This window comes from Anoplopoma fimbria, chromosome 13 (genome assembly GCF_027596085.1).
Source record: "Anoplopoma fimbria isolate UVic2021 breed Golden Eagle Sablefish chromosome 13, Afim_UVic_2022, whole genome shotgun sequence".
In the NCBI taxonomy this organism is placed as follows: Eukaryota; Metazoa; Chordata; class Actinopteri; order Perciformes; family Anoplopomatidae; genus Anoplopoma; species Anoplopoma fimbria.
In genome coordinates, this window is record NC_072461.1 from 27,402,660 (window position 1) to 27,429,138 (window position 26,479).

The following is a 26,479-nucleotide window of genomic DNA, read 5'->3' on the forward strand; positions in this document are numbered from 1 at the left end:
CATTATGGTAATCTAGTGCTTTAGCAGTTCAGTATAAAAAGACTTAAAAAAACTAAATTAAACCTCCGTAGAATCAAGAGTAGGTGTCGCCAAATTTGTAGGAGCATCTCTTCCAAAGACTGGCACCACTTTGTTATTATCGATGGTGATGGACACAAACCTGAGAACCATTGGAGAAGCCGACATTGGAAAATGTTTGAAAAAGGCCAGGTATTTAAAAATACTTGGCCGGTGATTGAACGAGAAATGCCTTCGGTGTCGGTCTTTGCTCTGCTTTAAATAAATAAATACCTAACAGTTCTGATATACCTGATGCTATCGGAGGATGTAAGCTAACCTCTTTAGAAGACGCCATTGTTGTTGAGAACAAAAAGGCAACCACCTCATCATCCACGCTGCCAGTAGCTCCTTAAAGGACGCTGATTGGTAATAATTGCTTGATTATTGTGTGATATGTGATCCTGCGTTTCTTGCTAGATTTCATTATATCGGGAGAATCCGAGGTAAAATGGAAAGAGGCAGAATGTCAGATTTGCAGGGTGTCGTCAGCATAGCAATGGAGAATTTCCGAATTGATGGTGACATGTTTCTGTTGTCAACAACAGAACTTTGGAAAGTTATGACACTTAAAGTTTTAGAGGGGATAATAAAGATTGATCAAGTACTGTAGCCCTATACTTGCCAACTTTGTGACCTGGCATATAGGGAGGATTTGGAAATCAAAGGGGTTAGGGGCTGGAAGGTACTCTCCCAGCTACAGTTGAGTTTCATAGACTTTGTCTCCAGTATTTTAGTAACCTAAGGAAATTAAATTAATGAAAATAATAAGTAAACTGCAATAGCATTTTCATGTTAAAAAGGCCTTAGTAGGTAACCCACATGCTGAAAAACTCATGCGAGATGGTTGAGGTTATTGACATTGAAATGTTAACATGTCAATGAAGAAGCCATTTAAGCAGCAACTACTCCTGTTAGCTGAGATTAAGTAAAGGCTCTGGATTGCAGAAAATAAACGAAAAGGGAAGACACCGCAGTCAGTGGACAGGGTAAATAATAGAACAGATATCACCATGAAACTTATTCCGTTAATTACTTACATTAAGACAGCTCTTTTTTTATTACTGGTCTTCTGAAAATGTGTGTTTAAATAGGCAAATGAGGTATAATCTTATTAAATATGTTTCCAGAACAAAAATCTGAACATTGGATAAAGCCAGGTTCAAAATTCTTGATTCATTTTGTGACATAGAGTCAAAGGATTTTACAGAGGGGATTTTGGATATCTATTTGTATCACTCCATAAATCAGAGAATACTGTCAACAGCCAAAAGAATTATAATTCTCCATTGTTTTGTAATAAATATTGTATAAATCAGGTTATGAATGATATATGAACAAACCCCTCTGTAGAAACCTTCAGAATATAGAGAGGAATGAAGCTGTAAAGTTTGGTGTATGTAAGAGCTACTGAAGTGGAGATTTCTGGATCAGAGTCTGAGAAAAAACTCATTTAGAGAAAACGTCCTTTAAAGATATGTTTAGTTAAATTACATACATGTTGAAGACTCTACAGGTGAATAGGGTAAAAAAAAATAACTAATAGATATCAACATGAAACTTCACCAGTTGATTACTGACATTAAGACTATTATTTTTGCTATTACAAGTTTTCTGAAATGTTATGTTTTGATATAGACATGAAGCATTATCTAATGGCAACTTGGTGAATTTAGAAGAAATCTACAGACACAAATAGACAAAGTAGTAGAATGAAACATAAATGTGAATTTAGATTTATTTCTCTCCACTTGTCTGAAAGAAAACATGTTATGGAAGACAAATAGACCAAAATGAAAAAATATGATTTTGCCTGTAGTGTCTTGCCTTAACAAAATAAATTAAAATCTTAAGAAATCTATTATCTATTAGTTACATCAACTGTACCATTATATTTGAGCTGATCTCATGAACCATTATAAAACAATTGCAGGATAAGATTCAGGATTATTAACGAGTAAAGAAAGACATACTGATAAGACAGTGACTTATCAGTTACCTCCGTCCTCCAATCTATCGCTCTGTATCAATGACCTTCAGTGTATCCTGATCTGGTATCTGTCCTTCCAAACAACATCTAATAAACTTTGAGAAATCCAAAATCTCCTCATACGACCATAATAAAGATTTAATCACCTCGATCATGCTTTCCATTCAGTGAGCCAAGCTTTTAACCCAATTTTTAAAAGAGACACAAAACAGTTTGAGTATCAAACAGTAACCCAAAAGAAAGGTTGTATCTGCAGTCAGCAACTTCAACATTCGCTGTTTTGTCAAAAAGAAAACCCATTACTGCTTACTAGCTCTTTCTGGAACCTTCAACCAGGTATCATGGTCTTCACCAGAGGGTTGGGTTTTCTCCGTCGTCATGGAGATGACTCAGTTGTTTTCATCTGACCCAACATGGAACTTATTTATTCATTTCTTAGAAAAAAATGATTTCACTTGGCCTTCAAGAGACAAAAATATCATAACACAAGTTTAAGAATAAGAAGAGTAAATGTAAATATTACATTTAAAGTGATGTGTGGATCTAACTTTGGTTATACAAAGTAATATATGTTATAATATCAAGTTTCAGCATTACTGCACTGCTCTGTGAGATAATGAGCCGGGGACTGTCATGCCAGCTACAACGTCTGGTGAGAAATAAGTGATCTCTCACTGCCACCTGCTGGATATCTTGGATTTTTCAGCCTTTAAAGAGAGGGGTATTGCTCTCTTTAAACGTCCTCTAGGGACTACTTCTTCTGCAGAACAGATTCAGGTCTAAAAAGAAAAAAATTGAGAAGATTTGAATTGGATTGATTTTGTTTCCCAACATTTATAAAAGGCACATAGAAAACATAGTAAAGTTCTATTGAACATTGAAACCACAGCATATTTATTATTTTGTCATCCAGGACTGGCTTATTGTAGCATTAAAAAAAAATTCTATAATATTAACTTCATGAAGTATAAAAAAACACTTAATTTACAGCATTTTCTATGTTGTTGTTGAAATTGTGACCCCTTTCAAACAAAGCAATTTCTTATTGTGACCATTAAACACCGGTTACAATTACATCAACCAAAAAGTGATCTGACAAGAAACATTTCAAAGATTAGAAGAAAGTTAGAAAAATAATTTTATCTCAGAAAAAACATATTTTCTGGTTATTCTGATTTTTCTTGTGGCCGTCCCGACACCCGGTTGGGAATCACGTTGAATAACACAGTGGCTTATAGCCAAAATAAAAGGCATATGCATGCTTACAGGCAGGTATATGTAGGAAGTCAGAGTGGTTGGAGCACTTAATAAAGCAAACATAAGCACATAGCAACACAAAGACTTCCACAAACAGTCAGGGAACAAAGGAACTGGGACCATATTTGAAACCCTTTGCTAGAGACCCGTCGCCCGCAAAAATCACTGTGCATCGTGTTTTTCTTGCAGTTTTTATACAAGCAGAAAAGTTTCTTGGCCTTTCAAAATAAAAGCCCACGTATATTAAGTCAACAATTAAATGTGGTGAATACTTTGGTTTATGATCAAATACCTGTAGAACTATTGAGATTCCCATCAGCCTCAGCTGTCCTTTTTATTTAGTGCTAATAATCATATCCTGCATGCAAACAGACACTATAATTGTTAACATGGTAAACATTATACACCATATAGCATTGTCACTTTGAGCATGTTAGATTTTAACTTGAAGCACATCTAAGTACAGCCTCCCAGAATCAGACCGGCTGTAGAGTCTCTGTCTTGTGGCATTTCATTTGACTTCTTAAAGCTCTCTGTTACCTCTGTGTTAAATGAAATAAACTCATCAGATATCCACCATATTAATACAACAATGGACACAGCTGTTGATAAAAGGGTTCAACTGGCTTCAACACTGAATTATCTGACAACCAAAGGCCGTGTCCACTATGTATTAACCCTGTTACTTCCTCTTATTTATGTGATTAGTTAACTTCCTCATATTTCTTTGATAAGGCAACAATTCCTTATGTTTATTCCACCTGGCCTAATTTTTACTAAAGAAAGAAGTTAAGTGTTTGACCATACAGTGAGTTTTGAGTGCAAATGTTCTTGGTCAATATCAGTGAGGCTAGGCGGTGTTTTAAACCAAAGAGAAGGCAGTTTTTTCATTCATTATCAGATTTAAGTATTGGTTCCTGGTCCTGGAAAGTATAGAACTTATTAACATAAGGACAATAAAACCTGGATGACCTGTAACTTCTTAATGTTAAACTCAGACAAAACTGCAGTTATCCTACTAGGCCCAGATCACCTGCGAAATCAATTATCTAACGATATAGTTTCTCTAGATGGCATTGCTCTAGCATCCAGCACTACCGTTAAGAACCTTGGAGTTATCTTTGACCAGGATCTGTCTTTTAACTCTTATATAAAACAGATCTCAAGGACAGCCTTTTTTCATTTACGTAACATTTCGAAAATCAGGCAAATCCTGTCTCAAAGTGATGCAGAAAAACTAGTTCATGCATTTGTTACCTCTAGACTAGATTACTGTAACTCCTTATTATCAGGCTGCTCTAATAGGTCTCTTAGATCTTTACAGTTGATCCAGAATGCTGCAGCACGTGTTCTAACAAAAACTAAGAAAAGAGATCATATTACTCCAGTATTAGCTTCTGTGCAATTTCTCCTCACCGTCTTATCTTAAGGAACTTATAGTTCCATATTACCCAACTAGAGAGCTGCGCTCAATCAATGCAGGGTTACTTGTGGTTCCTAGAGTATATAAAAGTAGGATGGGAGCCAGAGCCTTCAGTTATCAGGCTCCTCTTCTGTGGAACCAGGTTCCAGTTTCAGTCCGGGGGCAGACACACTCACCACTTTCAAGAGCAGGCTTAAGACCTTCCTTTTTGATAGCGCTTATAGTTAGGGCTGGTTCAGGTTCGCCTTGGTCCAGCCCCTAGATATGCTGCTATATGCCTAGACAGCCGGGGGACTACCTAGGATACGCTGAGCTCCTCTCTCCTCTTCTCTCCCTCCATCTTTATGTATTAATCTCCTATTTATGCACATTACTGATTTTGCTTCTTCCCCGGAGTTCTTGTGCTTTCTCGCCTTGCAGGTTCCCAGGAATCGGGGTTATATCTGGACTGTCATCGTGCCTCCTGCTGTGGTCCTGCTGACACTCACTACTACTACCACTATCATTATTAGTCACATTACTATTATTATTGCCTGTACTATTATGCTTATTGGCTTTGCTTCTACTCTGGAGTCTTTGTGCTTTCTCGCCTCGCAGGTTTCCATGAATCGTTGTGGTACCTGGACTGTGGTCGTGCCTCCTGCCGTGACCCGGCTGACACCCACTGCTACTTCGATTATTATTATTTGTCACATTACTGTTACTATTCCCTATATCATTATTCAAATTCTACTATATTCATTGCTGCTGTTATTATAAGTAGTCTTAATTTTTTGCTTACTACTCTTATTATATGAATCATTTATGTCATATACATTGAATGTGTTGTATCTCTGTTATGCTGTTCATTCTGTACACATGACATCTATTGCATTCTGTCCATCCTGGGAGAAGGATCCCTCCTCTGTCGTTCTCCCAGAGGTTTCTTCCTTTTTTCTCCCTGTTAAAGGGGTTTTTAGGGGAGTTTTTCCTGTGCCGATGTGAGGGAAGGACAGAGGATGTCGCATGTGTGCACAGATTGTAAAGCCCTCTGAGGCAAATTTGTGATTCTGGGCTATACAAAATAAATTGAATTGAATTGAACATTTGGATTTAATCATTAATGATAATGAACAAACAAGAATATTTATTGGATTTCATATAAATATATATATATATATATATATTCGTCATTATGCATCAACATTCCTCTTTACGTTCAGCTCATTCATTTGCAATGACTGTCGGCTGTGGTGGCAATTTATCAGTTTGTTCAAGATTGCGAGAAATTAGATAACATCACACTCGTTCCTGCTTTCCGACTTCTGCCTTATGAATTTATCAGGTCGAGAGCCCTCGGACGCAAAGTTGTGATTTGTGATTTTTATACAAAATATATAATGCTTTAAATCCCTTCCCTCTGGCAGGAGGCTGCTGTCCATCAGTAAAAGACCTCCCAACACAAAAACAGCTTCTTCCTGTCTGCAGTTGGGTTCATCTATAAAGTCCTGGATTCACACTGACTCAGACACTTACATGCAAATCTTTTATTTTCCTTATTAATATACACTTGACACTTTATTATAATATATTTTTTTAACATAGTCTTATTTGTTTATTTGTTTACCATATTTTATGGTACATTTTCACATTTTATTTTTAAATTATGTCTTATATTATTGCAATGTGTTTACTTTTGAGCACCAATCAATCACCTAGACAAATTAGCATTTACCTTGAAGCACAGCTAAGTACATCCTCACAGAGTCAGACCAGCTGTAGAGTCTCTTTATGGTTGCAATTTCATTTTACTTTTTAAAGCTCTCTGTTAACTCTGTGTTAAATCAAATGGACTCAGATATCCACCATATTAATACAACAATGGACACAGCTGTTGATAAAAGGGTTCAACTGGCTTCAACACTAAATGATGTGACGACAAAAGGCTGTGTCCACTATGTATTTATCCTTGTTACTTCCTCTTATTTATGTGATTAGTTAACTTCCTCATATTTCTTTGATAAGGCAACAATTCCTTATGTTTATTCCACCTAACCTAATTTTTACCAAAGAAAGAAGTTAAGTGTTTGACCATACAGTGAGTTTTGAGTGCAATTGTTCTTGATCAATATCAGTGAGGCTAGGCGGTGTTTTAAACCAAAGAGAAGGCAATTTTTCATTCATTATCAGTTTTAAGTATTGGTTCCTGGTCCTGGAAAGTATAGAACTTATTAACATTTGGATTTATGATCCTGAACAAAATATATTTCTAAAGGTAAATATATTTCTAAAGGTGCTATTGATATGAAATGTTTGCCAGATGTCGGTAACAACCCAAGTAATCCATACATACAAAGAAAACCAAACAAATAAATTCAGAAATTAAGTTAGTGTAAGAAAATTTAGAAGAAAAAAATTGGGAGATTATAAAAACATAAATTTACGAGATAAAACTGAGGGTGTAAAATGGGTACTTTTGTTAAGGAACCACATTGCTTCACTTTGCACATTTTGCTCAAACTCATCACCTGACAGACTATAGTAGCATAACAGAATATTATTGGACAATCCAGCTATGTATAAACTTGAGTTTTGGATTATTTTTTGTCTTGTCCCCTTTCCTTTTTCCCAGTCTCCTCCATGAACTCAGATGTAAATGACAATCCTGGACCCAGCGCTGACGAATTAATGCCAACAGATCAACCTCTTGTGATGGCTGATGAGCTACTGCAGAAGAGGCCGGTTCAGTCCTCCTCCTACGTGTCTGGTGATGGCTCTAACCTGGAGTGGGTGACCTGGAACAACTCTCTCCCAAACGATGCAGTTTCAATTTACAATCATTACTTTTATCGCGTTGATTATGTCTGCAAATACATGTGTGAGGCTGGCTTTTATACCCCCAGCATGGGTTCTTATTGTCACTATCCCAATGGAGGAAGAGTAAGTGCTGGTTCTCCGTTTGAGATCCTGGTGAACAAAAACAACTTTGAGATCCTGGAGTGGAAATGGGATTTGTATGGTTCAGTGCCCCAGAATTCAGTCAGAACCTGCTCAAAGGGGAATATATATGTAGGTATGGACAAATATGGACTTGGGAAGGTTGCTACTAGAGAGAAGCACTTCTACCTGCCATGGAAGAGTTCTGTATATCGGTACCATTCGTACCAGGTCCTGACCGTCGATAAGGATATAACCAGCCAGCAGGTCTACGATGTCAGGTACATCACTGATGAGTCTAAAATCTTCCACTATCCTCCAGAGATCATGCGGAAAACATCTGTCAGTAACTACGAATGCCGCTCAGTGGTGAAAACAGACACACTTTCAAAAACGGATCAGGTGGAGCACAGGTGGGACATCTCCGTTTCTGTCACAGTTGGTGTTCAAACGACCGTCAAAGCCGGCATCCCTTTGATCGCCTCTGACAGTTATACGTTCAGCAGCGAGGTGTCGTTCCAGTACTCCAAGGGAAAGACGGTGACTGAGGCCACCACCAGTACAGCTTCTGTGCAGGTCACAGCCCCGCCCAACAGCTCCTGCATGGTTAATATGGTGGAGTATAAGTTCAAAGTTAACATGCCGTTCACGGCAAGCCTCAGACGCACCTACGCTAACGGGGAGATCCACACCACGTCCATCACCGGGACGTATGAAAGCGTTCAGGTTGGAGAAGTCCGGGCCGTGGCGGACCGATGTGAACTTCTAGACGACGCCAAGCCTTGCATATGATATGCAAAGAGCCCTGTGTAGTTTATAGTTTTAGTACAAACACTTTGGTTATTGGTTGGAAGATTTTTAACTTTCACAACCAGAAGGCCTCGGATGTTTTCTGAAAATAAACCAGGGATTTCCTTCAAACATGAGCTGTCATTGTTTTTATCTGTTATCAATGTTTACTGCCTGACATAATAAATCTGAATGTTTGATGCTTTTTTCTGAATGAAATCTAGCTCTTGTTGAATTTGAATGATTTTAATTAGGTGAGGGGTTGGACATTTCTTGCACAAATTAACTTCATACTACTTACCTACAATCAAAATAACAATTACTTAACCACTATTTGTTTTGTAATTTGTCAATAAAAGTGATTTACATTTAGAGAAGCTTAATAAATGTGGGTATTACCATCAGATATTAAATGTTATTTGTAAGGTGTTGAATGATGAATCTGGTTTGACAATAAAGTTGTCCTCCATACCGCAAGTGTTGCTGTGGTTTTATTTCTTTAGACTTTTTCCCTTTTTCAATGCACTCCAATTATGTGAATCTATGTGACAAATAAATAAACTAACTTAATTAAATCGTTCCAACTTATTTCTCACTCCATGGTCAGTGTTGTAAGAGGTAGTGATGATTAAATAGATTCTTGTTTACATGAAGAACAGGTACAAAAGCACCTTTCATAAGGCCACACGCAACCATAACATAAAAGTTGTCCTTTTCCTTTTTTAAGGCCAGATAGAATCACGTTTTTGGATGGTTGACCTATTAAAAAAACAGAGACACAAAGAAGTATCAGATAGATTGATACTTGTACACTTCCTGTAAGTCGCTTTGGATAAAAGCGTCTGCTAAATGACTGTAATGTAATGTAATGTAATGTAATGTAATGTAATGTACTCATGATTTACTTGATCTTTCCACGATCAAACTGACGGCTGTAACAACCCTCCTGTTTCCTCAAAAGCATTCTGTTATTTCAAACCCTTTTCTTCACATGGTCTTTACTTTAAACATTCAATCACTTCTACGGGTAATTCACAGGTTAGTTTCACCGAGACAATATTCATTGTTAACTATCTTCTTTTATACTAAGTCAACTAAAACTAAATTTAAAATAAAAATACTACAATCTAGTGTTACACTGAGGAGGGGTGCCAGTGCACTTCATTTAAAAACCTCAGCTGCTCACAGGTGTACTAGACAGGTAAAACAGTCTGTTGCATATGTTAAATATTAACCAGTGTGGTTCTGTGGTTGTTGACATGTCTGGTCGAGTGTTTTCAGTTTTACAGGCTGAAGGATGAATCAGGTGTCACCCGGTTATTTGCATTTTTTTTTAATTGTCTGTTGTTGAGGTATCACTGAACTAAATGATCCAAAGAGTATGTACCATACTGTGACTATGAAGTCATTATTCAGGATTTATTATTACATTTTTGTGTTTTCTTTTTCATTCCCTTTTTTTCCAAGTAATTCTCAAGCATTTTGGTCTGCTTATTAATCTTTCTTGCCAACGGTGGAATATTTATTTGTTCTTTCATTTTTCTTCTTTCTGTTTTTTAATGTTGTTATTGGAAACATCTAAATGAAAAAGAGTTTGGAAACCCTTAAGACATGTTTTTTTTGTTTAAAACATATGAGACAATTTACCCTTCATTGTGTGCCACCATACCAGGTGATGGGGCAACTTCTCACAAATGCACATTCTGAACTTAAACATGTATAACTCTATACTGAATTGAGATGTCAAAATCTTAAGATAATACATTTGTGCACTAAAATGTATTATTTAACTTAATATGGAAAATGGTCTTTATACAATTAGTATGGAAATTGAACACAGCATTTTCATATGTTAAAATTAGTTTCATTTCAGAGGTCAAACTACTGGTAAAAAGGTTTCTCCAGCTTCATTAAAAAGTCTCTACATGAAGTTTCTATGTCCCATTTGTGTACGTTGCTTACTGCACCATGGTTGGTATGTCACAAAACCACCTTATTATAAACCCACGCTAGAATGAAATTCAAGGTGAGTTCAGGGAACCTTTCCCTCTTCAACTCTGCAGTTTTGCTGAAAACATTCAAGAGTACAATAAGAACAACTTTAAAATGGCATGTGATTTTTTTATTATGTGCAAAACAATTTATTTTGGCAGAAATAAAAAAGTTAAAGTTGAGTATTAGCCATCGTTAAAGAGTGGGTGGCTCAGAGGTAGAGCGGGTCGTCCTCTGTTTAGAAGACCGGGCATTCAATCCCCAGCTCCTCTAGTCCCCATGTCGAACTGTCCTTGGGCGACATACCAAAGGTTGTGCCATCTTTGTGAGCGTTTGTGAATGTGCATTATTTGAAGGGCCGTTGGCACCTTGTATAGCAGACCCTGCCATCAGTGTATGAATGTGTGTGTAAAGGGGTGAATTAATGCTACTGGTTGTATAGAAGTCTATGAGAAAATGACTCTACTTCTCTCTTGATTTATTCCCTCAGTAAACATTGTAAACATGAGTTTATGGTCTCAATCTCTAGTTTCAAGTCTTCTTCAATACAGCATGATGTTCATTTAGTAAATTCTGGTCCATCAAGTGTTAAACAGACCATAAAGCAGAGTATGCTTCATGATGATGAGAGCAGCCTCATGAAACACCTTTCTGGATGCCATATAAGGAGCTGACAAAAGGTAGTAAAAGATAGAAAGTTGTCTAATTTAAAAAAGAAAATAGTTTCAAGAGTATTTTAAGTTTTTTGTTTTGTCTTGTAATTTAAAGAAAGTCAAGGTAAAACTGTAACATACATGCTGTTTATCTAATTTTGTGCTAAAATACAGATCAAGAAAATAAGTGGATTTTGACTGAAGCTTTATTGTTAAGTTAATCTCATTGAGCTCAATGCAAATACTACTTGCTGCAACACTTACCGGGAACATTTGGGTCAAACTTCTAATGGAATTTGGATTATCCAGCACGAATACTCACTATCAGGAAAAAGTCTGCTGAGTGTCTTGTGTGAAAGTTAAATTTAAATGATCTGTGTAGACGAAGCAAGTATTGTCAGATAACCAATTATGCAGCAGTAGAATAACTGCCTGCATACCTTTCCATAAAAGCTGCTCTTCATTTTGATTATTTATTTTTTGGAGTAACAATTAAGTTTGACCTTTTTATTTGTAATTGTCTGTAGCATTACTGTGGTGGAAATGAAATGAAACGAGAAAACTCTCAAATGTCTTTAAAAAATTTTATTAAGAGTTTAGCAGAGTATATATATGTTTCACACAAACAAAACTGATTGCCTGCCCCCCCCTTCGCAGGCAGACACTCTTCTTGGATGGAGATCTGAAGGCCGGGCCCAGGCCTTGACAGGCCTTGTTTTGTCTGCTTCGGAGAGAGGACAACAGTTGTGAACTCACAATGCAGTCAGTCAGTTAGATGACAGCAGGTCACACATAAGATACAGTCGTTTGGTCAAAGAGTAAAACTCAAACAGAAGACATTGGGAAACAGTTAAGTGATAGTATGGTATGGATACAACTTACATAGAGAATGAAATAATAAATTGCCACCACAATTCCCCCATTGGCCATTCCTATGGCCATTTAAGTATTTACCATTTATCGAGACATCAATACATACTACCCAAAATGGTTTACATATGCACATCATTAATCGATAAGTTAAAGCATTAGCTGTTTTTGTGAGCTGTAAGCAACTCTGTGTTGTAGCAAGCTAGCGAATGTTTAATATGGTATTTCATCAACAAGCCATATCTCTGGATGAGGTGGAACACAGACCTCAGGTACTTAGATAGCCTCGTCCGTACACATATGATTCTGCCTCCTACCACACTCATTTCTGTATGACAGTTTTGCAGTTTGAGAAACTTGGGTTGCTACCCTCCTTTCTCTCCCCAGCCACACAAAATGAGTGAGATGATTGGCTACGTCACTGTGTCCGGTGTGCTGGCATCCAAGACAGTCAATTGTGTTTTAGGTGGAAGAGGAGGCTCTGGGATCCTTTGGGCTAGGCATTAGGCAGAGGTTCACAAGGATGCACCACGGCCTGGACTTCCCTTACTTGGACACATTTGTAGGTCCCAGAGATGGAGGTCCATTTGGTCTCCCCATTTCTGTAGGTGCGGCTGAGGCGAGCAGTGTAAGGGATGTCTGCCCCGTACTTATATCCCATCATAGTGACAACACAGGAGTGGTTTGGTGGGATTTTGTGCTCAACAGAAACAGTGTAGTTTTCTGACTCTTTATAAGAGGCCCCCTTGGTGAACTGGAGGGTTGTTTCCGCGCGAATCTCAATTTCTGCAGAGGCAAGAAAGGGGATTCCAGCTTTGATGCTGGTCTGGACGCCCACAGTGAAGGAAAAGCTGGTGTCCCACCTTTGCTCTTCTTCATTTGTCTTTGAGAGGGTAGTGGTCTCTGTCACTTCCTGGCGGTCCTTGTTGATGAGTGTAGTCTTGTTCATGGTCTCTGGAGGATACTTAAAGATATTAACCCCATCAGTCTTGTACTTGACATCAGAGACCTGCTCGCTGATTATGTCTTTGTTAACGGTCAGGACCTGGTAGTGCTTGTACCACTGCTCAGAACCTTTCCAGGGAAGGAAGAAGGCCTCATGTTTAGCATGCACCTTCCCAAGACCATACTTGTTCTTCCCAACATATATGTCTTGGTACGAGTCGGTCTTGACTGCATTCTCTGGCACTGAACCGTAGGAGCCATCCTTCCATTCCAAAAACTCAAAGTTGTCTTTGTTCACCAGGATCTCAAACGGGGGAGCCGAGAAGCTCTTTATCTCCATAGGGGTAGTGGCATTCAGGACCCATGTCAGGGTTGTAGAAGCCAGCCTGGCTTCCGTACTTGGAAACGTAGTCGGTGCGTTTAGCATATTCATTGTAGATGGAAACTGCTCCGTTGGGGAGAGAGCCATCAAAGGTTTGCCATTCCATGGTGTTTAAGCAAGGCTTGATGAGGAAGACCGGTCCAGTTTATTCTCAATCCTTTTGAGAACAACAGCTCTTTCGCATGGAATAGCTGTATCTGTTGATTCTTTGGCTGTGATTTGGGGAACTATGTCCTCCAGACTTGGGTCTAGTAACAGGACTGTATAAATGAAAGGATAAATGCAGTCATTAAAACAATGTTTAAGTTAATCAAATGCAAAAAAAAGTAATCAATTGATGTATTCCTAATGCTTTAAGCTAAATTTGTAATAAATGCTTTATAGGGCAAAACAAAAACTGGCCAATGGAGAGCGTAAGCAAAACTTTGACGTAGGTAATTAGGTTTTAACCACTTTAAAATAGTTTTGCACCCTTGTAATATATAGATATAGATAGATTTTTGAGAGAAAATCTGTGGTCACTCCTGATTTGTGCTGGAGTGAGTGAGGCCAACACAGTCTCATAGCAGTTTGTGAAATAGTCCAAAATGCAATCTCTTGTTTTGTGAACAGGAAAACGCATTATCTGTTTATTTATGTTGCTAAGAACAACTTTTTTTTGGATATCCAAACAATAAAAAACAAAAGTTAAGTTTAGGCAAAACATCTTGGTTGGGCTTAAAATAACTTGTACATTAAAGTTTAGGCAACAAAACCACTTAGTTAGGTTTGGAAAACATTATGGTCGGGATTAAAATAACACGATGCAGTTAAGTTTAGGCAAAAAGTAACCTAAACCTAACATTAGTTTTGTTGTCTAATCTTAACTGTATGTAGCTATTTTAAGGTCAACCTTAACCCTAACCCTAACCCTTTTGTTGTTGTAGTTTTATTGCCTAAACCTAACTGTAAAGAGGTGTTTTAAGCCCAAACATGATGTCTTTCCTAAAACCTAACAATATTGTTTTATTTCCTAAACCTAGCTTTTCTTTTGTTAAGTAATGACATCCCGAAAAAATGTTGTTCAGAGCGACAGGACTAAACAGACAATGAGTGTCCCTGTACACAGACCAAGAGATTCCATTTTGGACTATTTCACTACCTGCCTTCAGACTGTGTTGGCCTCACTAATCAGAAGCGATCACAGATTTTCTCTCAAAAACTTTCAACAAAATTCTTTCTTTATCTTTATCCATCATATCATAAACGATTTATATATAATAAATGATCTCTAACCGTACTGGTGTGTCTGTACTGACTGTTGTAGCTAGCTTATTAGCTGCTGGGCTGTGAGAGAGCTTCTGGGTATGTGAGAGGGAAAAGGGGGAATTCATAACTCATGTTGTGATACCTCATTTAAAAGGCACTAATAAAAACAGAAACAGAAAATGGTGATTTGATGTCATTAGAAACAAATTGATTGACAAAGTCATGAAAAATCGTAATGATAGATTAAACACCACTTAGAAGAATTCGGGTTAAATAAATGATTTGCTATGAATTATGTCATGTGTTTTTGATTTCTTTCTACATCATATAGGTCTTTAAAAATGAGTCAGGGATGCTTGAAGCTGGGAGTGAGAGGAGAACAATGTAAAGGATTGAACGTTGGATCAGCGGTACCTTTAACCCCTTGTTATTTACACAAATCAATGTAAAATACAAAGTCAGAGATCTTCTGGTTTTCCACACATATAACACAGAGCAAAATGAAACGGCTTAAGGAGGGACTGTGTTGTCTTAAGATCATGTATCAATCAAGAACCTGGAGCAATGCCAACGGAGGTTATTTAGCTGGCACAAAACCCTACAGCAGTGACAGAATTGTTGGCATGTCTTCACTGCTTGCGTGAAAAAATGCCCAACCCTTTTTTTCCTTTACATTGCCTGCCAGCTGAAGGCGTTTACTGCAGCTATCTCACTAATTCAATTCAACAGAAAGACAGGCAACGGAAAAGCCTGTTCTTTTAGTTACTCTGAGTTCCCTTTTTCAAAAACTGATCAATTCTGGTAACAGAACACTTTGTTACCGAAACGTATAAAGAAAGGCACACTCGACAGTAAAATAAAAAGATAAATTAAAAGCAGATTAAAAGCAGACCTGGAGCATGAATTTTACCCAAACTCCTGTCTGAACAGGTATGTCTTCAGCTGATTTTAAAGGAATTCACAGAATCAGCAAACCGTATGTGTGCATGCAGAGCATTCCATAGCTTTGGTGCTACTGCCTCCAAATCTCGGTCACCACAGGTTTTAAGGCGAGTGTGTGGGACAGAAAGAAAATTGAACATGTTTGACTTGAGAGTAGTTCAGCCACATATGCAGGAGTCCGAACCCTAACCCTGAGAGTTAGACTTTTAAAGTGCATCCTATACACTACAGGGATCCAGTGAAGAGATCTGAGTAAGGGGGTGACGTGAGACCGTCTATTTGTATTTAGAAATGTGCTATGTTAACAGTTATAGTTATTGTCATTATATGCAAATGTTAGCAAAGTTCCATTATTCAAAGGAACCCTCCAATAAATTGTGCTTTTCCCTTTTCATTTTCTAAACTATGACTCTTAAACTAATTTCAGGACCCGTGAAATCAAGTCAGCATTAACTTAGTTTTGTTTCGTACTTTACTTACGTCAGCTACTCTACAAACCCACTTATTTTATGTAACAAAGTACTTATTTTAAGCCAAACCGGAGTAGTTTTGTTAACCTATAAACTGAATAAACCTACGTGAGAGGTTTATCTTCAAAAGAGCCTGTATGCATGTAATGAGCAGGAACTTAAACAGGGGGAACTGACACGGGCAAAACTGATGCTAGAGGAGAACATTAACCGTCACAGTTCAGCTCCAAGCACGCACAGTGGCATCCCTACTAAATGCTTGTTGCATTATTCACCGAAACCCCAGGAGGCATAATAACAAAAACTGTGAAGAAACAAGAAGGCTGCTGAGGAGGGATTGTAATGAACTTGAATATATTAAAAGATTGGATAATTTGCCAGATGTGTTTTACACAAAAACTTTACCAAAAGCTCACTTAAAATGTTGTTTTGGATGGTGTACATTGTTAGTGTTGCAGCTCTGCACTTTTTAAACCAACCAAGTCTTGAAAGTGAAACATATTTTCCGACTAGCCCCAACAGGAAATTCTAGAAACAACACCTATCTACTCTGATGGCACTGGACCAGTTACTGTGTACTGTTCAATGTCAGGGCCAAGACAAAGTGAAAGTATGTGCAGTGTTTGTTCAATGGCTCAGTCGTGAATACATTTGGGAAAACACCAGCAACGCCTCTTTGAAGAGAGTGAAGTAAAAATATATTTCCTACGCTCAAATTGTGCTTCCTTTTGCAGTTGTTCAGTTTCTTGTTTCATGTCAAGTTTGTAAAAAATCGCTTTTGAGCAATTTAACATCAAAATCATTCTCTTTTCCCTTCTTGTAAACTCTTATGATGTTTGTATGACTTGTCTTAAAGGTTAACATAAACGTATCCAATCAAATGTGATTCATCCAGTTAATCACATTAAACTAAGCTTGACCGATAGATAGTGTGTCAAAGTGGAGAACAGTGCAATATAATGTGTTCAAGGTCAATTCTTACAGTCTGTTATGTAAAAAGTTTTCAAATAAATGATTTATTTATATATATGTATATATATATATATATATATTTATATATATATATAAAAGAGAGAAAAACATCCAAACTGGCAGACATTAACAGAATCTTTTTTTTTTTTTTTTGCATCCTATTGATTTCTTCTTCTCCCCAAATATTTAATGGTCAAAGTCAAAGCCCAGGCAAAGTGACAGTGCATATTTGTTTTTGATTCAGCAGTAAGGCAGTAATATAAGACTGGACACGTTGGACTGGTTTTTAAATCTGATGGTGAGTGCTTCTCATACATTTCAACCACTTTAAACATTTGTTGTCAGGTAGTTTGTTGTAAAAAATGAATTCATGTCTTTTTTCTGGGCGCATGTTCTTTAACTTTTAACATATTTAACTGCCTTAGTAGCTGAACATTTTGTGTTCTGATGCTTTCACCAAGGCTGGATATTAAGTTTGGTTTAATGCATCAAACTAGTGGTAGGTAACTGATTTTGTTCTGGGTTTCATTTGCAGATGAAGCTGACACTGTTGCTGCTGTTGGCCCTCCCGACTCTGTACACTGAATCAGGTGAACTGAAAAACCATTAAAGTTGAACATTTCCATGTTTCTTTTCCCAGTGTCCTCTTTTATGTGTCGCTTAAAATTCGATGAGAATTAAAAGAAAGGAACAAAGAAAGAATTTAAAATGATTAAGTTTGTATTTACGTTCCTCTTTTAACAGCTGTTTTTTTTTTTTTATGTTTTAGGGTCACTTCACCGAAATCACCTCTGTTGAGCCAAGACATTCAAATATTTGAGGCTTTGTAGTGATAAAATATGGGGGGTGTAAAATATGGCTAAATCACATTTTGAAACTCAGCAGCATGTGATAGCATTGGGATCTACCTTCTTACAAAAATCAGGATGAATAAAAGCCTGGGTGATATTTTAAACAAATCTTTAATTCTGTATTTCATAATGTGTAAAATGCTTATATTGTTGAAATTGAGTCATGACAATATCCTAAAGAGGTAATTTGAGTCAAAAAGTAACGTAGATGATAGTTGGTTAAACTGTGATGTTCAAGGAGTCAAGGACAATTTATTGTCCTTATGCAACACACGGTTACTCAGCAAAATGTAGTTGTAGCCCATTTGCTTCACAGGAAAAACACGACAAACCAAACATTCCTGTAGTGCATTTCTTGAATTTGCATCAGGAGAAATGAAAACAGCAACAACAAAACAATTCTCTGGGCAATATGGCAGACATATTAGTATTAAAAATGTAACATAAGGGAACATTGTCCATCACCTTTGACTATGTTAGAGTGCAAAGCATCATTGATGTAAACACAGGCTCAACCTCCTCTCGCCCAATTAGAGTCACACATTCTGACATGCACTCCGACCAAACCAAACCCTGACCAAACATGAGCCAGGAGCAGATTGGATGTTAGATTAGCTTTATGTCGTAGCTGGGTTAGTTTAGCTTTATGTCGTAGCTGGGTTAGCTTAGCTTCATTCTCCGCGCTAACTTTTCTGCTTTATTTGATAGGAAGTGAGACAGACAGGAAAGGCAGGGGGGAGAGAGGGAATGACAAGCAGCAAAGGATCCTAGACCGGAATTGAACCTGGAACTCAGCTTTAATAGTAACCACATGCCACTGCATCAACAACACCATGGCGAGCACACCTCTGCGGTGCTATTTGTCATAACCTTTGGCTATAATTACTTCACACAAGACCTAAAAAGGCGCCCGGATAGGACAGTCACTTAATAATGTGAACGTAAACGTTAGCACCTATGGACGGTTAGCAAACATTTCTAGTTAAGCATTTAACGATAGCTTCCTACGAGCTAGGGAGGTTAACTTGATTAAATTGGCGTCGGCTGAATATTGGATGACTGTTTGTTTGTTTGCTACACGTTTTACCCCGTATAAAATCTTTGTCACAATCTGGTCTGTTTTTTTGTTTACTGATGTTATTTAGTTTACACCTAAACTTTCCTTCCTGCTTTTTTACAGTCCGGTTCCTGGACCCAAGTCTGGAGGAAAAGGTTCCTAATATCACTGCTAAGGGAACGACAAATCAAGCTCTTCCAACTCCTGTGGAGGTTAAGAACAAGTTGGACCAGTATTCATTGTTGAACATCGATCAAACCAACCTGGAATGGCAGATCTTTAACCACTCTCTCCCCACGAGTGCAATTTCAATCTTCAATGGATATGTTGGACGCAAAGACTACGTTTGCCAATTCATGTGCAACGCCGGCTTCCACAACCCTGACATAGATCCTTACTGCCACTACTCCTTTAAAGGGAAAGAGTATACTAGCTTTTTATGGCCATTTGAGATCCTGGTGAACAAAGACAACTTTGAGTTCATGGAATGGAAGGATGGCTCCTACGGTTCAGTGCCTCAGAATTCCATCAAGACCTGCTCCAATGAAGTATATGTTGGGAAGAACGAGTATGGTCTTGGAAAGGTGGATGTTAAAGATCAGTCCTTCTACCTTCCTTGGGAAGGTTCTGAGTATTGGTACAGGTACTACCAGGTCCTGACCTTTAGCAAAGAAATATACAGTGAGAACTTGTCTGATGTCAAGTATAATACCGATGGGGTTAAACCCATTGCGTATCCTCCAGAGACCATACGCAAGTCTGCCATCAGCAACTACCAGTGCGATACAGTGACTGGGACAGCTACCCTCTCAAAGACAATCCAAGTGGAGCAGAGGTGGGACACCAGCTTTTCTATCACAGCGGGCGTCCAGGCCAGCATCACTGCTGGAATCCCCATAATTAGCTCCATAGGTATTGGGTTTAGCGCAGAGACAACCCTCCAGTTCACAAAGGGAACAACTTATATTGACTCAACCACCCACACTGTTTCTGTTGAGTGCAAAGTACCACCAAACCACTCCTGTAATGTCAGTATGGTGGGATATAAGTACGGGGCAGAGATCCCTTACACTGCTCGCCTCAGCCGAACCTACAGCATCATGGAGACCACATGGACCTCCATCTCTGGGACCTACAGAGGCGTCCAAATGGCAGAAATCCAGGCCGTGGTGGATCCCTGTGAACCTGTACCTGATCCCACGCCCTGTCCCTAAAAGAATGATGGAGTTGGCTCAATGAGATTGAATACCTGACAAGTTTTATGTTGGATACACATAATGTAATGATAAGCAAAAAAGTAAGCCTCCTTTTATGTATTATATGCCTTGATATATTTCACAAGACAATAAAACTACTTTGCTTTTAACTATTTCTTTCTTCTTTATTTCAACAACTCGTTTTCCAGGCAACAAATGGAAGTTATGAAAACGTATCTTTTAATTGTCAATGTAAAATAATCTGACATGTGAACTAAATATCCATCTGTCACAAACTGGCTCAGCATATGTGACAAGGAGGGGAGACAAGTCAGGTTGAAAGTGATAAATGAAAGGATTTATTATCACTTAAACAATCATATTTACCAATAGCATGAGGTGTGGAGAGTAGTGGCATCAGTGGTGAATGTAGTGCATGGATGAGTTGAGATGTGTGTGTTGCTGTTGAGTGTAAAAGGAAGCCATCAAAAGAACCAAGAACCAACAACCTGTAGCAGCGTGGAGCCTAGGGGAGAGAGAGCGAGACAATGAGACCAGGCTGGCTTATATCACCTTGGGTAGAGGCCTAGCCAGGTGTGAGCAACTTGCCCTAACGACCCTCGCTTTCAGCCAACTCCTGCAGGAAGTAATCAGCTGCCGAAAGGGAGGGGTCCTCCATCCTCACCAACCCAGCAGCCTTGGTACCAAAGGAGCATTTTAAGGGAATGAAGAGCCGAGAGATGAGCAGAGGAGAGCATGGAAATGAGAGACAGCATGAATAAATAGACTAAGGGTCCACAGGTGCCCGAGACAGGGCATCTGCAATTACATTGTCAGTCCCCTTAATGTGTCGGATGTCTAGGTTATATGGCTGCAGGAACAGCGCCCACCTCATTAGCCTCTGATTAGGATTTTGCAGTGACTTCAAAAAGGTGAGGGGGTTATGGTCAGTGAAAACAATCAGCGGAGATAATCCTGAACCAACATAGACATCAAAATGCAGCAGAGCCCAAACAAGTGCCAAAGCCTCCTTCTCAATCACTGAATAGTTGTATTGATGCTTGTTAAATTTTCTTGAGAAGAAGCTCACAGGACAATCTACACCCTCCGCATTCTCCTGCAACAGGACGGCCCCAACACCCACATTGCTGGCATCTACATGAAGTTTAAAGGGCTGATCAAATCGTGGCGCTGCCAGCACTGGGGCTGAACACAACAAGGCTTTTACCCTGTCAAATGCATTTTGACACATTGAAGACCAAATATATTCAGCTTTAGCTTTCAAGAGGTCGGTCAAGGGTGCAACCACAGATGAAAAGTTCCTGCAAAAACTGCGATAGTAGCCTACCAACCCTAGGAAACGCATCAGCTCTTTCTTGGTGGTGGGGGGAACTTTTGCACTGCCATGACCTTGGCCTCCACAGGTCGAACCTGGCCTTGACCCACCACCTTCCCAAGATAGGTCACAGTGGCTCTGGCAAACTCACACTTGGCCAGATTTACTGTCAAGTTGGCCCAGACCAACCTGTCAAAGAGAGCACCTATACGCTGTACATGTTCTTCCCAGGTGTCAGAATACACCACAACATCATCTAGGTATACTGCACAACCTGTAAGCCCTGATACAACCCGATTCATTAGCCGTTGAAATGTTGCAGGAGCATTCCTCAAACCAAATGGCATGACAGTGTATGAAAACAAGCCAGAAGGAGTTATGAAGGCTGAAATATCCCTTGCCCTTTTGGTGAGTGGGACTTGCCAGTACCCTTTGAGAAGATCAAATTTGCTCACAAATGTGGCTGAACCTACCATATCAATACAATCTTCCATACGAGGAAGTGGATACAGATCAGGTTTAGTGATACTGTTCACCTTACGATAGTCAGTGCAGGGCCTCAAACTAGCATCTGCCTTTTTTACTAGGAGGCATGGGGAGGCCCAGTTTGATGAACAAGGCTCAGCAATATCATTATCCAGCATGTACTGTACTTCAGCCTCCAACTGTCTCCTCTTTTCATCTGACACACGATAAAAGCGCTGCTTGATGGGCTCAGCCACTCCAACATCTATGTCATGCTCAATTAAATGTGTTTGGGTCGGGGTATCGGAAAACAGTGATAGATAGCTGTTAATTAGTTTAGTCAATTCCTCACGTTTAACCACACACAAGTGACCGACAAGGATATTCAGATCCTGTAAGGTCTCTGAATTTTTCAACCGGCCCCGCAACAACCCATCTTCAGGAGCAATATCCCACTCTTCCTCCTCAACTAACACTAGTTCCGACATGGAAGAGGTCAAAACAGGGCCAGAGACCAACACTGGCTTGGCTGGAGAGCTCTTCGGCAGTGGAGACACAGACTCACTAGTGTGATATGGCTTCAGGAGGTTTACATGACACAGCCTTGTAGATTTTCTACGGCCAGGAGTTTCAATCAAATAGTTTAGATCAGAGGCTTGACGCACCACAGAGAAAGGACCACTGTACTTAGCTTGAAAAGGGGAATCTACCAGAGGCAGAAGAGTAAGTACACGGTCACCTGGGTTAAACTGGCGAGCCTCAGCCCGTTGGTCATATTGTTGCTTCATCTTGCCCTGTGACTTCTGCAGCTTTTGCTTAGCCAGCTCACCTGCCCTGTACAGTTTCAATCTGAAACCACTAACATAATCCTTAAGTTTTGGAGGTGGATCCTCTGGCAAACAACCATCTTGCAAAACTGCAAGTGGGCCACGCACTTTATGGCCAAACACCAGCTCATTCGGGCTGAATCCAGTACTTTCCTGGATAACTTCGCGAGCTGCTAACAGCAACCAGGGCAGCCCACCCCCCCAGTCACCCGACAGTTCTGTACAATAAGCTCGCAACAGTGATTTCAACGTTTGGTGGAAACGTTCAAGTGCACCCTGACTTTGCGCATGGTAGGCTGTTGATTTGTTATGCTTGATGTGTAATTGTTTAAGCACCTGAGCAAACAGATGGGATGTGAAGTTGGAACCTTGGTCAGACTGTATGACTTTGGGGATACCAAACACTGAAATGAACTGAGTCAAAGCGCCAACCACAGCTTTTGCTGTAATGCTGCGAAGTGGGTAAGCAGCAGGATACCTGGTAACCTGACACATTACAGTCAGCAAATATGTGTGTCCAGATTTGGACCGAGGTAGGGGCCCCACACAATCAATAATCAAATGCTCAAATGGCTGTCCAATGGCGGGGATCGGCTGTAGAGGAGCAGGTTTAACAACCTGGTTTGGCTTGCCAGTGATCTGACAGGTATGACACGTCTTAACGAAAAGAGCAACGTCTCTCTTTAAGCGTGGCCAGAAGAAATGTTGCAATATACGGTGGTAAGTTTTACGGACGCCAAGATGACCTGCCACGTCACCATGTGACGTCTGGAGCACTTTATTGCGACTTTTTGTAGGGACAACAACTTGGAAGATTGGCTCTCCTACAGATGCATCACCATGTGACAGCCACTTCCGAACCAATAGCCCATTTAGGAGGAAATAGCACTGGGCAGTATCCCTCACCTCTGATGCTGGCACAACTTGGTCAAACAGCTCCATTAAAGAGGAATCAGCCTTCTGTTCTGCCACTAGCTCAGCCTGAGAACCCGCTAACTGGTCAACCAGCAAAGAATCTGGCAACTCCAAACACTCTGGCTCCACCATCCTCTGGGCATCACGACTGGCAGCACGAGTGACGGCACAGGCTGGGAAAATGTCACCTAAGGGCAGTGGTGTCACAGAGGGCTCTACTGCAGTGGGGAACGTAGGGGGCTGCACTACATTAGGCTGACCATCGGCCCACACCTTGTCACCAGCCAAATCATTCCCCAGAATCATATGCAAACCCTCAATAGGCAACTGGGGACGAATACCCACTGACACCTCCCCCTGAACAAGACCACAATTTAGAGCCAACCGATGCAATGGGACCGAGAATGGAACCATACCCATCCCCTGTGTGATTACACATCCACCAGTATCAGTCCTGGATGAAAATGGTAACACAGACTCAAGAATGAAAGAATCTAGTGCTCCAGTATCTCTTAGTATTTTAATGGGAACCTGCACCCCACCTCCTACCAAAGAGACCCATCCATCTGAAATGAAAGCAGAGTAGTCAACCTGAGGAGCTACCGGCTTAGTACAAGCCTGCACTTGACCTAACACCCTGCTCTCAGATGTTATAACTGGAGCAGCCATAACAGCAGGTTTCACCTGACCAAAGGACCTCCTGGCTTTCAGCGCTGGACACTCCTTTTTCCAGTGCCCCCGTGCCTGACAGTACCTACAAGTGTCAGAATTTACTACTGAACTCCTCCCACCCTGAGTAAACTTTTGCCGATCTGCCTCGTTAGCTGTTTTTATCTTAACTGGCCTAGAATAAATGTCACTTCTATGACCAGCTGCTCCCGTTGTGTCACAGAAACTTCTGTGTGTTAGAACATACTCATCAGCCAAGACTGCAGCATCTCTCGGGGTTTTTACCTTATGTTCAGTAATGTAGGTAGCCACCCGCTCAGGTACAGAGTTTTTAAGTTGTTCCAGTACCACCAGGTTGCAGAGATCATCAAATGTAACAACTTCAGATGCTGCACACCAGCGGCTAAACTGGGAAGTCAAATCACGGGCCAATTCAGTGTAGGTTTGATTATCCCGCCTCTTCCTAGATCTAAAATGCTGGCGATATGCTTCTGGCACAAGTTCATACACTTTTAACACTGCTGCCTTCACTGTGTCATAAACCTTACTTTCTGATACACTTAAAGCAGAGTAAGCCTCCTGGGCCTTTCCAGTCAGAACACACTGTAACAGCATCGTTCTGTCTATGTCTGGCCAGTCTCGAGCATCTGCTATCCTCTCAAACAGAGAAAAAATGAATCTGGATCAGACTCACTAAACCTGGGAAGCAGGCGGAGATTATTAACCAGGTCACCCTGGGAAGACTTGCCCCCTGAGGCCTCAAAACTATCCGCTCTCCCCATATCTGAAAGTTTACCCTCTCTTACCAGCTGTAGTTGATGCTGTTGCATTTCCAACTTGGCACACTCAGTTTTATGCTTTATAGTTTCCAACTCTACTTCCTTTTCAAATTTCAACCTCTCCAACTCTAACTGCTGTTTTAACTGCAACTGCAGCAACTCCTTCTGTTGTTCAAATGTTAGAGCTCCAGGATTAGGCACTACACTAGTCACTGGACTGCTAACTGGCTGCCAGCACAAAACTCCAGCCTCAAACAGACCATCCCTTAAGCAGGTCTTCACACTCTCCTTTAACTTCTTATCTGGAATGTCAACTTCATAGTGCTCTGCTATCCTAAGAAGTTGTTCTTTAGTGCACTGCTCTAGCAAAGCCTGTGAAGGTTCCTGGATGAAACTCTCACCAGGGAAGCCATCCTCAAAAACAAATCAGCCTAACAAGTTACAACTCTTGACTGAGACACGCGAAAACCCAAAACCTGAGGTAACAGGTGAACAGGAGCCCCACCCCTATCCTGATGTTAACTACAACCATTAAAACTAGCTAACTAACTTGCCCTAGTCTTCGTGCAGTTAATGGTGGGGGGTACTTATGCACGCGAAACCAGCGGTGTGAAGAAGGCAACCAGAGGACTGGCAACCCTCTCCCAACCCTAGAGGTGCTCCCGAGCTAATAGCTCTACCCACCTTCGCCGCCACCTAAATTGATCACCACGAGTCCCCTAGAGGAACCTGCTACCAAACCTAACAGGGGGTAGAAACTCCTGCTCCAACAGATACCAACATACCCCAGGTAGGGCTAACCGCAAAGCCCCAGTCAAATCTAATCACCTTCACCACAAACAGAAATGGACCAAATACCTCTCCTTTAATTTCCTACAAGAAATAACCAGCACTGACAACAACCTGACATTTCCCCTCCCAGAACAGTTGATGATTAACCACAGCACAGTCAGCTATGTCCAACAACAAGTAGTGTACACTCCAACAAAGCAAACCAAAAACCGTTGTCTGCAAGAGGAGGAAGCACACACCAACCTAAACCGGGCCAATTTACCAGTACAGTCAAAATTTAAGCTATTTTAATCCTAGTACTGCATCCAGGACGAGCCCCCACTTGTCACAAACTGGCTCAGCATATGTGACAAGGAGGGGAGACAAGTCAGGTTGAAAGTGATAAATGAAAGGATTTATTATCACTTAAACAATCATATTTACCAATAGCATGAGGTGTGGAGAGTAGTGGCATCAGTGGTGAATGTAGTGCATGGATGAGTTGAGATGTGTGTGTTGCTGTTGAGTGTAAAAGGAAGCCATCAAAAGAACCAAGAACCAACAACCTGTAGCAGCGTGGAGCCTAGGGAGAGAGAGCGAGACAATGAGACCAGGCTGGCTTATATCACCTTGGGTAGAGGCCTAGCCAGGTGTGAGCAACTTGCCCTAACGACCCTCGCTTTCAGCCAACTCCTGCAGGAAGTAAT

General features: G+C 40.1%; 3 protein-coding genes across 3 annotated transcripts; 2 read left to right on the forward strand and 1 right to left on the reverse strand.

Moving 5' to 3' along the window:
• Nucleotides 1–7,396: 7,396 nt before the first annotated feature.
• Nucleotides 7,397–8,525, forward strand: LOC129101779 (natterin-4-like). The gene has a single exon (XM_054611699.1). It carries the CDS (start codon nucleotides 7,419–7,421, stop codon nucleotides 8,433–8,435), a length of 1,017 nt encoding a protein of 338 aa, XP_054467674.1. The 5' UTR covers nucleotides 7,397–7,418; the 3' UTR covers nucleotides 8,436–8,525.
• A 3,460-nt stretch (nucleotides 8,526–11,985) lies between these two features.
• On the reverse strand, nucleotides 11,986–20,565 carry LOC129101751 (natterin-3-like). The gene is given in 4 exon segments (XM_054611662.1): nucleotides 11,986–13,205; nucleotides 13,207–13,534; nucleotides 19,885–20,024; nucleotides 20,520–20,565. Coding segments are annotated over 2 exon segments (936 nt in total). The 5' UTR covers nucleotides 13,381–13,534; nucleotides 19,885–20,024; nucleotides 20,520–20,565; the 3' UTR covers nucleotides 11,986–12,443.
• On the forward strand, nucleotides 17,116–20,188 carry LOC129101750 (natterin-3-like). The gene is made up of 3 exons (XM_054611661.1): nucleotides 17,116–17,204; nucleotides 17,442–17,496; nucleotides 18,938–20,188. Exons 1-3 carry the CDS (start codon nucleotides 17,202–17,204, stop codon nucleotides 20,026–20,028), a joined length of 1,149 nt encoding a protein of 382 aa, XP_054467636.1. The 5' UTR covers nucleotides 17,116–17,201; the 3' UTR covers nucleotides 20,029–20,188.
• Nucleotides 20,566–26,479: the final 5,914 nt, after the last annotated feature.